This window comes from Ambystoma mexicanum, chromosome 1q, assembly GCF_040938575.1.
Source record: "Ambystoma mexicanum isolate Mex_15411 chromosome 1q, UKY_AmexF1_1, whole genome shotgun sequence".
Taxonomy (NCBI): Eukaryota; Metazoa; Chordata; class Amphibia; order Caudata; family Ambystomatidae; genus Ambystoma; species Ambystoma mexicanum.
The window spans coordinates 578,572,922-578,586,053 of record NC_090922.1 but is presented as its reverse complement, the minus strand read 5'-3'; the positions used below and the strand labels follow the sequence as shown (position 1 = coordinate 578,586,053).

At 44.3% G+C, this 13,132-nt stretch overlaps 1 protein-coding gene across 1 annotated transcript in view; it reads right to left on the bottom strand.

Annotated features, from left to right (window-relative positions):
* UCK2 (uridine-cytidine kinase 2) overlaps window positions 1–13,132 on the bottom strand; it is a 177,173-nt gene that overhangs the window by 24,593 nt on the left and 139,448 nt on the right. The window contains exons 4-5 of the mRNA XM_069641078.1: window positions 12,862–13,004; window positions 1,710–1,807 (exon numbers count right to left, since the gene is read on the bottom strand). Coding sequence (XP_069497179.1) covers window positions 1,710–1,807; window positions 12,862–13,004 — 241 coding nt within the window. The remainder of the gene's footprint in view (window positions 1–1,709; window positions 1,808–12,861; window positions 13,005–13,132) is intronic.

Sequence of the window (13,132 nt, the reverse complement as noted above, 5' to 3'; positions counted from 1 at the left end):
CGCCATGTGAAGGATAGGGATATGGAAGACTGGCTGTTTAATACTGAAATACCCGCTTCACTATCTTCTGCCCAGTCACAAGAGTGGTCTTTATCACTAAGGGGGCGACAGCTCCATAAAGCCACAATATAGGTGTGAGAGATTACGAGAAGAACTATTCGTATGGGCATACAGAGGAGTAGATGGCATAGGGAGATAAGAAAAAGAAAACAAGAAAGATTGAGGGGTACACTATGCCAGCTAAACAGGTATCACCAGGCAGCTGCAGGGGACGAGCATATTCAGAGGCTCAAGTCCAGATGATCAGGCAACGCAGATGGGTAGTAGAAGAAAAGAACCAAGAAAGAGAACCACAGTAGTGAGCAACCGTGTAGTGGTAAGTAAAGCTGCAGACAGCAGCAACCAGACTTCACCCTGGGCTTTGCCCGGGATGTGATGTTAAAGAGTCGAGCCGATGGGCAGGCCAAAAGGGGATGGGGCATGTTCATAGACTAGTTCTGGACATTTACAGAATAGGTTTTGTGAACTTGTTGGCCTAGGTTTGGAACATTCGTTTGTTAAATCATAGAATTAACCAGGAGGCTAAAAGGACTTCCTAACACTAGGCTTCCAACTTTGCTGTTGGCGGTTTTTCTTGGACATTGTTCGAGTCAGTGACTCCTTAAAACCAAGTTATAACTATAATTTATGGAAACCAATCCAGGCGTTTAACACCAGTGATATGCGCCCCCCACCCCTCTTTCATATTATTCCATCCTTGAAACTGCCTTTACTGGGTCATTCCCCTTCATTTGTAGACTAAGCCTTGGCTCCGGTGGGCCTTGTGATTAAAAAAAGGAAACCAACATTTCCAAGTCCGAAAACTTCTAGTCATTGCACAACCCTTCTACGTAATGCTCCTAGGCTGATTATGAAATAAATCAATAGGAAGAGGATCACAATAAGATTTAGGTCATATCGATAATCAACACTATGGCAGAAAGTAGTTATCCAAGACCTCCGGAATTTTGGCTGCCTCCTCGTTTGATCATGGATACAACCCACCATGGATTCTACATCGAGTGGCGCTGACCATCCCACCCCCCCCCCCGAGCATCCGTATCAGCAAAAAAATAAACATTGAAAAGTGGCAACTATGAGGTGGGGGAGGGCCCTATTGCCTTTGGAACATTGGTACAGGGAAGGAGGCAAACATTTTGATGCCCAAACTGTGGGCAGATATCTGAACTTGCAAAACAAACTGTTAAGTTGCAAGGTTATTGCGAGCACTGGATTCTTTGACAAACGCAAGAGGTGAAATGAGTTCCTCCTACAGAGTCTCCTAGGGGAAACTTTAGGGACTCTTTTGGGTTCTCTTAGGGCAGGGACAAGAAAGTGAAAGCTGAAATGATCACAGCATTCTCTTTGTAAATGCACAGTAAGGGTGCTGGGTACTTTAGCCTTGCAATGGTATTGCCACTACACAAAGGGGCTAGTGTAGGTGACCTATACCACTGTCATGATACATGCGAGGTGATCTCATAGGATGAGCAATGGAGACGGCTCAGAGTTAAGATGTTCTTCACATCTACAGAATTTGAAGAGCAGCGGCAAATCCAAGTTATGCAATAACAGATGGGTTTACATTCACCGGCAGAAGCCTGGTCACTTACTCCACCACTATTGCAGTACGCATTGTCTGAAACCACATCCTAGCTGTTGCGACTCACCGGTAAGCAAAATTCTTCAAAGGCTGGCTTCACAAACGTGATGTACTGGTTGAGAATGTGTTCCAGGTCTCTGGCCCTCTCATTGATGTCTCTCAAAACTGCATGGGATGGGGAAATAAACAGAAAGCAGTTACAAGCACGATAAATCCTTCCAACCAGTCACATCTTCGATCAAATCTCTTCCCAATTCCCAACAACTAGTCTAGTTCTGTAGCGTTGCTGCGCCCTTCCCCCCTCCCATGTGTCACCTGTATCCAGCCCCCATAATGTCGCCATGTACCCCTCTGTATTGCCCTCCCCTCCAGTCCCCGTGATGTTGCTGTATGCCCACTGTGACCGTGTCTTGCTGTCTACCCTGCCTCCCTGTTCCCATGATGTCACCATGTATCCCTCTTGCCCTCACGCCCTCACGCCCTCCCCCCACCCCCAACCACCCCCGGTCCTGTCGCTATAAGCCCAACCCTGTCTACGTGACCCTTTCGCCCATCCACAAAGTATATGAGCTTTGTGGATGAACTATCATAATATCGCTACGCTTACTCTACACCACTCAGAGCACAGCTATACCCCTCGATAAATTCGGCCTAGCTGCTCCCATACGAGCACCATCCCATAAAAACCTCAATACGCAGCTATATCCCATGACAAACCGGCCTAGCTGCTCACATAAGCGTCCTACAGGCGTAACGCAGCCAGACCACAGTCTGGGTGTCCACACATGTTACTGACATCTGCACCACCACACCTAAAGCAAAGATGCAGCTACCATCAAGCGATTACATCAGCTGCATAGACGCACCCTACGACACTAACCCCCCCTCTACTGACCTGGACTGCGGTCCCCAATGGTATTCAACCGACCAGCGCTTTGCGGTCATACCAATGATATATAGTGCGCTATATAAATGCAAAACAATCACAAGTATAAAAGACCCCTCCCCTCTAACCCCACTCTTCCAGAGAAAAATAAATAGACCATACGATTAGCCCACGGTAGACATCTGTTACTGTGTCCTATATATTATCTTTTATCTATGCCTGCAATACCTACCTCCACCCACCTGACCACTATCACCATACCTACACCCCCCGCTCTACCTACTAACGGCCCGCCTAGCCTTCCAAATACACCCAGCCCCACAACCGCCCACCTGCCTTTCCTCTAATCAACTCCTACCAACTGCCTCCTCCGACCCCATTCTTTCCCCCTCCCTGAAAACTGCACGTCTCGCCCTGGCAAGAACAGTAGCAGCACTCCTATCTCGATCCACCACCGCAGTCTCCCAATCTCGATCATCACCACCCTCCCCCCGCCTCACCTTGCCTGAAACCCCTCTCCCTTGAATTCTCACCAACCACAACAAACTCCCGACCCAAACCCATCCAACCTCCCCGTGCACCCACCACCTCGACGAACGCTTACTCTTCCCATTGACCACCATCCCCCCTCTGTCTCTCCCCAGTTTCCACCCTCTCCCAGCATCCCCCCTCCACCCATCCAACTCACTGTTCTCCCCCCCACTCCCATCCTCCGCCTCTGCACCTCCCACATCTTCCTTCTGTACCGAAGTAAGATGCATCCTTTTTAATACCCGATCCGTAGCAAAAAACAGACTGTCTGGTTTGTCTGAGAGGAGGTCAAAGATGCTGTGTCTATCACAGAAACCTGGTTCTCTGACGACTTTGCCCCTATCGCCAATGAAGCCTTTCCCCCAAACTACTCCCTAATCCCGGGGGTTTTTGATCCGTACCAACTACACAGTTCCCATGCGCCGTGATAGATATACAATTCAGTGTCGCTGTTGGTGTCGGGCAAGTAAGGGGCTTTGACCCCGACCCCTTGGAAATACAGTACAAAGTATTTCTCCACACTTCAAAAACTGCGCCACACTATAGTATTCCTGCATAAGGATTATTTATTATATTGCCCTTTGGATAACACGTGTTTCGACACACGTGTCCTTTTCAAATCAGGGCTAATGATAACACTGTTATTTCACAATTCACAAATCAAGTGTGTAAAAAGAAATGAAGAAAATAAAAAGGAAAATATGTGTACACATGAAAACAAACATTACATTATTGATATTGGTGTTGATCAATCACAGAAAGTACAGGAGGGGCAGTGTCTTCAAGTGACCAACTCTGTGCTGCCGAAAAATTCACGGTATGGCTCAATATATTCTCAATCGGGAAAAAGACGCCACAAACCTTTTTTCCCCAAAGAGGGGACACCACGCATGGATTCTCTTCCTCTGTACCTCGAAGAGAAGACCTACGGTATAAGTTTATTAAATTAGAAAGAATTTCACGAAAAGAAATTGATACGTTTTGGGAAATTATTTCTTTGAAGAAATACTTAGAAAACGGATTCATACCTCGAGGCCTTAGGATACTGATCTTCCCTGATTTCTCAAAAGACGAAGATAAAGATTTAGCGGAGGACAGGGAAAAAAATGTAAACGTAAGTTCCACCAAAATGCTTGAAATACTTATTGAACACGCTACAAGAGAACAAAAACGTGCTAAAGAACAAATAGATGTCATTACAAAAGAAATAAAGGAGACAAGCATTGGAAGCAACCAAGGAAAATAACTAACAAAATGCATGAAATTCTTAATGAGTACCAAGATGAGATTAAGATACGCAAAGTACGTAAATTCTACAGAGACGAACGTGACTATCGCGAAGACAAAGTATATACTTTTCAAGAAAAATATAACAAATTATCCAAACCAACATCTAAAGAAAGCACACCCAACACCTCACCAGTTAGCTCTGATGTCGATTCAGAGACTGATAGAGGAATCAAGGGAAGCAGAATGCAACACTGAAGGATCAGGTTTCCTTAACCAGATTAGACGTTTTAAAAAGGGCAGTAGACTACCTAATACCAAGCAAGTCCGTTTTCAGAAAACTCCATTAACCAACCCCCCTCTCCCTCCCCCCCCCCCCCCCAACTTGCTGTACGGGGGGGGGGGGGGGTTTACAAGACAGCGGAAATCCAGACGCTCTAGAACATCAGACGTTTGACAAGAGGCAGGGCTCGGTTAGCCACAGGAACACAACCGACAATGACCTTGTGATGAATATCTCATCTAAAGAGCTGTCGATGGACGAAATTACTCAACAAGGGCCTTTCCTTTGCCCCAACGTACAGATACAATCATATACAAACACAAATTGATCCATTTAAATTTACAAGAAAATTGAAACTAAAGAAGTTCTTTGCAACCCAAGTTCAGCAATACCAACCAAGACAGGAGAGACCAGTACCTAGTATATTGTCCATACAGGATATTGAGAACATTCATCTCTTACGAACTCTTGAAGAAAAAGACTTGGAGCTGCATCAACATGATTTAAGAATACAACCGATTGGCATTTCTACAAAACAATTGAAAATGAAATCCGAATTTACACCACAATTTGCACAAGACAATATGATTGATGCCTTTCACAAAGTGGTTCAAGTGGATATCAACCTCTTTGAACGCAAGAACAAGGCAAGGAATAAAGACTAAAAATTACAATTTAACCTCAGAAGAGAACCAAGCCCTAAAAAAAAAAAAAAAAAAAAAAAATCTACAAATGAATCAGTCCATAGTCATCAAGGAAGCTGATAAAGGGGCAAAATTATTATCATGGATCGTACAGATTATATTAAGATGGGTGAGAATCATTTACAAACCCCCCCCATTGCTATGAAGAACTTCGAACTAACCCTACAAGAGAGATCCAGAAACAGATTATGGAGCAGATCCAGGTTTCGGAAAGGAAAGGCCTAATCACTGAAGACGAAAGTGCATATATATATATATATATATATATATATATCTGTCTCAAACCCCGTAGTCCCAACCATTTACTTCCTACCTAAAGTGCACAAGACATTCACCAAGATTCCGGAAGGGAGACCAATCGTCAGTGGTATTGGTTGGGTCACAGAGAAAATAAGTGAATTCATTGACAATATACTAAGCCCACGCGTACCTGAAATCAGAGCCTTCTGCAAAGCCTCCACTGATGTTATTAAGACACTTCAAACTTTACATTGGAAGGACACCTACAAACTTGTTACCTGGGATGTCCGAGCCCTGTATACTTCGATCAAGCATGAGGCAGCTATTGCAACCATGGAGTATATTTTTCGTGGGGAAACTGCATCACACTACCATCATGTAACTATGCTAAAAGAAATGTTGACAACAACTTTGGAAAATAACATTTTTCTGTTTGATAAAAGATACTGCAAGCAGAAACAGGGAGTAGCCATGGGCGTTAAATATGCACCGGCTCTTGCAAATCTCTTCATGAGTAAATTCGAGGATGAATATGTTTACACAGACTTAAATGAACGAGACAAGATTGTGATGTGGACCAGATTCATTGATGACATTCTATTAATTTGGAATGGTAACGATACAGAATTAACTGAATTTCAAGATCGTCTGAATACCAATGAAGAAGGGATTTGTTTTACAGGACCATCAAGTACTACCAGTATAGATTTATTAGATCTAACAATATATATATATCATGGACGGCAAACTTTGGACCAAAACCTTTCGGAACCCGACTGAGGCCAATTCAAACTTGTTCGCAACTAGTTGTCATCAAAAATCAGTAATAAGCAACATACCAAAGGGAGAACTTACAAGAGCCAGGAGAAACTGTACGAATACAATTGATTTTCTACAGGAATGTGATCTATTGAAAAACAGATTTCACCAACAAGGCTACAACAAAAATTGTATAGATGTGGCATACATAAAAAAGTAAATGCAATGAATAGGGATGCAACCCTTACACCTAAAATCCCTAATAAATCAAGAGAGGAACAAAATAAAGTGAGCTTCGTTACCACTTTTTCCTGACAACAATTTTGAAATTAGAATATTGAATAAAAATTGGCATTTGCTCAAACTAGACGAACACCTTAAAGACATCATTGATGACAAACCAAATTTAATTTTCACTAAAGCCAGAACTTTGAGAACAAGCCTTAGCCCATCGCTACTCCCTAAACTACTAACAGCAACCAGAACAATGGTTACCAAGCTTACCATCAGGATTCAGAAAGTGCGGATCATGTGGCATGTGCAAACTAGCACACCCCAATACCAAGACTTTCTCGGATACAAGAGGAATAAGTATCTCCATTAAGGACACTATAAATTGTCGCAGTAAATACATAATTTATGCTATCATATGCACATGTGAACGCATATATATTGGAAGTACCATACGAGAACTCAGGTTCAGAATACGGGAACATGTCTATGCCATGAGCAAACCGGATGCCACATTGCCACTTGCACTACATTGGCATACAAAGCATCAATTAGATGACAAAATGAATTTAAGGTTCATCGGGCTTCAACAGGCTTCTCTGGGCGAGAGGTGGGAATAGAGAAATTCTCCTTCGCCAGATGGAAGCCCGCCTCATTTGCAAATTTAGAGCAACGGAATTTGGCTTGAATCAAGATCATGAGATGGCGTACTTTCTCTGAAAATGATGTCCAATGAATAAGAGGAATCCCAATGTCACTCCATGCCTGTTTGTACATGTATCACAAACGCACTGATTGCTTATATACGCTGGACTATACTTGTCATAGGCGATTTGGTCCTTGAATTACAATTGCAACCATTTATGTCTCACAACGTGGTTTTTGCCCCACTTTATAAAGTGTACTTCTGGTTAGCACCACCTACTTTATTATGCAGGGTAATTTATCGCGTACCAATTGTAAATAATAATGGAATGGCTAGATTTGAGAATTTTGTTTCGTTATCCCTTATAAACTTTAAATCAAATTATAATTCTTAAACCCATGGAAACCTGCAGTCTGTTTCCGGACTGTAATGAATATTGATACGAGTATTGTACTTCAAACATGGCGTCCATCTTCCTTGCACATACACAGAATGGGACATCCATCGAAATAGTAGGACTGGGTTGCTACGACAACCCATGTAAACTCAGGAAGTGAGCCTGCTTTCTCGCAACAGACGGCAGGACATTTTTATGCGCTCTGCAGGTAAGCCTTGGTACAGTTGACGGAGTAGATTCTCAGCCACTGACCAACACCACGGCATTTACGCTGGATCGTCACTAAGACTATTAGTGTACCAGAACGCCCGCCATGCATTTTTTGCATATTGATTTAGCAACACGTGGAGTTTAACTGACGCGTAGCTCGTCTAATTTTAAAACAAACATCAGTCACGGATACTTGTTGTTCCAACAATGATGCTATAAGTTGTAATATTAGCACCACGGCACCAATGTTCGCCCAGAAGTATTATTGTTATTATTTCCGTGTACCAGTAGCATTATCCACGTAAGCTCGAATAGGAATCAGTTGAGATTCAATCGTGCCCTTGTCTATCATTGCTCACACTTAAAACTTGATCACACTAACAATGCTGCAGTTTGCTAAATCAATGCATCTTAAGTAGTGATACATATATGTATCACTGCATGAATGTATTACCTAATCCGAGATTTTTTGACCTGATTTTGTATAGGGGGATTCAACCTGGGATATTGTGCGTCAACTAATTGGAACTATATGTTATGGGAACATAGGTAAGCCAACCATGGGTGTAAATCAAACCTTATCTTTCATTCTAAGGATTGATAATATCTTATTTGACTTGTATTTTTGATAGTGACATATTCATTAATACTCTGTTTCTCTTTGCATTTTTTTCCTCTTTGTATTGTATTTTCTTTTCTTCATTTACCTCAAACCTCCTACCCTTCTGCCCCTCCTGTACTTTGTGATTGATCAACACCAATATCAATAATGTAATGTTTGTTTTCATGTGTCCACATATTATTTTCCTTTTTATTTTCTTTATTTCTTTTTACACACTTGAATTTGTGAATTAATTGTGAAATAACTGTTATCATTAGCCCTGATTTGAAAAGGACACTTGTGTGTCGAAACACGTGTTATCCAAAGGGCAATATAATAAATAATCCTTCTGCAGGAATACTATAGTGTGGCGCAGTTTTTGAAGTGTGGAGAAATACTTTGTACTGTACTCCCTAATCCCACTAAACCGACCCTCTAGAGGAGGACTAGCAATCACCTTCAAGTCACACTTCTCCGGCTCAATCATCGACAACCAGCCACCCATCCCTTCTGCGAATCGCCTCTCGTAAAACTAACCCTCCCCTCGTCCTTCTCCGACAGCTTCCCAATCATCTACAGACCTCCAGGCTACGACAGACAATTCAAACAACCTCTGCGACTCGATCGCCACCATCCAATTAAACCATCCCACCCTTCTAGGAGATTACAATATCTGGCTCGATATCTCCACCAACCCCATGACCCACTCTGGTAGATTGCCTAGACGCGATTAACCTTCATACCCACACAAACAGGCCAACTCACTATAAAGGACAACCTTGATGCCATCTTCAGCTCCCACGACCAGATACATCCAACTCCACCCCCTCCCTCGATCATCATCTGGTCGGATAACTTCATTGTCTTTCACCCACACTGTTCCTTGTACCTGAACCAGAACCCCCAAATTGACGCAACTGCAGGAAGAAGCTAAAAATCCTTCCCGACCTAGCTGACACTTCGTCAGTCTCCTCCCCCTACCTGCCCACCCAATGAACACCTAACCTCCGACACCTGACTCATGGCTCAATACCTCATTAATCCCACTCAACCCCTCTCGCAAACCATCAGTTTGCCATGGCCTTTTTCCTAGATGGTTTACACCAGAACTGAAGACCGCAAAACTATATAAATCCCTCGAACGCAAATGGCGCAAAGACAAACCCCCCTGAGCAGATCCACCTTGGCCACTACAAAGCCGAAATCCGGAAAGCAAAAAAAGCCCACTACAACTCCAAATCCCCCCCCCCACTTCTATACCACTTCTCTCGAAAGAACAAATTCTCTAACCAACAAAATGTCCCTCCTCCACCCACCACACAATCAACCCACCCTACCCCCACCACCTGCAACCGCCACCCTCACGACTACACCATCAACTGTCCAATTTCTCAAACTTCCCTCTGCCAGCAAACCATCCAGCGCCCCGCTAGACCCCCCCCCCCGCCCAGCCACAACCCTCAAAGAAATATTTGCATCTACCTGCGCAGGAGAACACAAAAACCATCATAAATGACTCCCTCAGGAATTATTCACGACGCATTCAAAACCACTCATGTCAAAATTCTTTAAAAAACCTTCCCTCGACTATCGCCATCTCTAACACCAGGTTCCTTGCTAAACTCATTGACCAAACCGCCTACTCCCAACTAAATGCCTTTGTCGAAGCCAACAATATCCTAGGCCCCGCTCAATCAGGTTTCAGACCCAGACCCGTACCCAAAGCCACCCTAACCTCAATCTGGGATGACCTTAAAAACAATGCATACTCTGCGGGGTGCGCTGCACTAATCCCTCAACCTATCCGCCACCTTTGACACAATCAACCACTCAATCCTCCTCAACCACCTTCACTCCCTAGGACTCCATGGAAACTCAAATGGATATCATTCCTCACAATAGGAACCAAATAACCCTACTCTCCTCCTATGCTTCCCCCGCCTGACCAGTCATTACCGGAGTTCCACAAGGAGCGTACCCATAAGCCCTCCTGTTCAAACTCTATGGCATCCTCCCACAAATAATCCGCACAATATCCTGTGCTACAACTACGCTGATGGCACCCAACTAATCCTAAAACTCTTTAATTCAAATCCCAACTGCAAACCTGACTGACCTGCCTGCCTGCCCCCTTGACATCGATCAATGGATGACTACAAACCACCTCCTGTTAAACACCTCCAAAACTGAAATCAAGGTATGGGGCAACACCAAACTTCTTCCGCACACCCTACCCTGGCCATCTGCCATGGGCAATTCCCCGTCAACTTCAGTAAAAACCTTGGATGCACTCTCGACTCTGACCTAACCCTCTCGCACCAATTCAACAACATCTCTAAGTCCTGCCACTACCACCTCAAAAGTCTTAAGCACATTTTTCCATACCTCTCCTTTCCCAACAGACTCTCTGCAGTCCAATCAATTGTAATGTCAATACTGGACTATGCTAACCCCCTCTACCTCAGAGTTCATGCGTACCTCCAATTACAAAGAGCACAAAATGCCGCAGCCAAACTGCTACTAGCACTTGGCCCAAGAGATCACACCTCCCCAGCTCTCAAAACTCTGCACTGGCTCCCGGTTGGCAGAAGGGTGACCTTCAAAACCTTATGCATCTCTCACCGAGCAATGCATAAAACCGGACAATAATATCTTCAGGACAAACTAAACATCTACCATCCACCACGCACTCCAAGATAAAACTTTGCCCGACTCCTAGTGATACCAAAAACTAACTTGGTTAGGTGGATCATTCCCAGCCCTCGCCCCAGCTCTATGGAACTCGCTTCCACCCCCACATCCGACTCACCGAAGACCTCATGTCTTTCTGCAAATTACTGAAAACGTGGCTCTTCCCAAAAAAAAAGAAAACCAAACAAACAGTATAACAGCAACAATAAACAGTACCTCAAGGTTGAAAAAGCATCGAGACCTGATCATGATAAACAAAAGCTAAAATGCCAAGGTAAATTAAAACAGAATCTAAACAGAATGGAATAAAATGGATCAAAGAAATGAAATGGATGAAACGAATAAAACGGGTGCAATGGGTGACAGAAGATGGAGCGGATGGAAAAGATGGAGTGGATGCAACTGATGGAAGCAAAAGATGGACAGAATAGAAAGGACAGAAAGGATGGAGTGGGTGGAGTGGATGGAACTGATGAAAGCAACGGATGGAAAGGACAGAGTGGACGGAAAGGACAGTGTTTCGAGCGGATGGAATGGATCGGGTCGAGTGATGTTTCGGATGGAGTGGAACTGGCAGTAGGAAGAACGAATTGAGTACATGGAACACATGGACTACACGGGACGGACAGAACAGATGGAGTGGATGGAACGGACGGAAGTGATGGCACTGCCTCAATGAAATCTACCATATCACACTACCACGCTTACTATCTCCTATACACCACCACGCAACTAGAACACAGCGATACTACGACACATTCAGTATAGCTGTTCTCATACGAACACCTGCCTCTTAATCCTCAACGTCCTAAGCACACACCGCCAGCCTAAGTCTCCTCAGGCCGAATGCAGCCAGAAATCAACTCTGGGTATCAACCCACCAGAATGAACACATTCCTGACCTCCCAACCATCACACCTACCGCTAAGAAGCAGCTATCATGCAAATGCCACACCAGCTGGACACATCGGTGCACCCATGCACTATGACTCTCTACCGACTTGAACTACGGTTCTCGAGGGCGTGCAACCTACCAGTGCTTTGAGAACCGTAGTTCAAGTTGATAGAGAGTCATAAGGTGCGTGGGTGCACCGGATGTGTGCAGCTGGTGTGGCATTTGCATGATACATAAGGCGCTATATAAATCCAAAGTAACATAACATTTATGGCAGCGGCTGACCAAAAAGTGAAAGTATCTAGCCTCAAACCATATGTCACACCAGGATTTCCCCTTCCATGGGACCACATTTTGGCAGAACGTCTGTACACACTGGGGCAACAGAGCCCTGCAATAGGGCAGAGTTTACTGCTATGCAGCAAGTTAAAGAGCAAACCCGGAAAAGGAACCACGCCTTTGTGATAAGTGATCACGAAAGCACCCACGGCTGCAGGCCCCTTCCAGTGCCACACTTCGAGCCACAGCAATACAAGTGATCAAGTCAGGCTAAGTATTACAATGGGATGTGTAGCTCGTTCAGCTCCTGTAACTCCAAACTACGGTCCGACACTTTACCGCCCATCATCTGTGTTTTGGAATTTCAGAATCATGTGCATGCTAGCCAGGTAGAATCAAAAGGGTGCAAATGACAAGGACTGGGAGCGGGAGCGCATCGGACAAGTTTGCCAGGCTAGGCATAAACAGAGGAAGCAAGGAGGCAACGAGTCATGTTGCTGTTGCCCTACATGCAATAGAAGTCTACAGGCTGGATGACCCAACTTTCCATTTGGTGCTCCTGAAGCTTCCACCCGTGTCACCAGCGTAGATGCATAGCACTATTAAACATGTCTTATGCTGCAAGTGAACAGGACACACCTCTGCGGGAGAGCCTGGTGTCTGCATCAGTGTCCACAAACAGCTTCATCTGGAACATGTCACGGATGTCCTGCATATAAAAAGCCAAGATGCCCTCAAACAGCACCACGTCTGCGGGGTACACTGTGATACTCTCAGCTTTCCTGAAACAGAAAATGGCAAAGAACATATTTTCAGTGTTCAATTTGACACCCCAATCTGTCCCGAATGCGAGTCAAACTGATCACCCCTCTACTGCATACGTATTTGTACAGTTGCCTTTATGAACAGA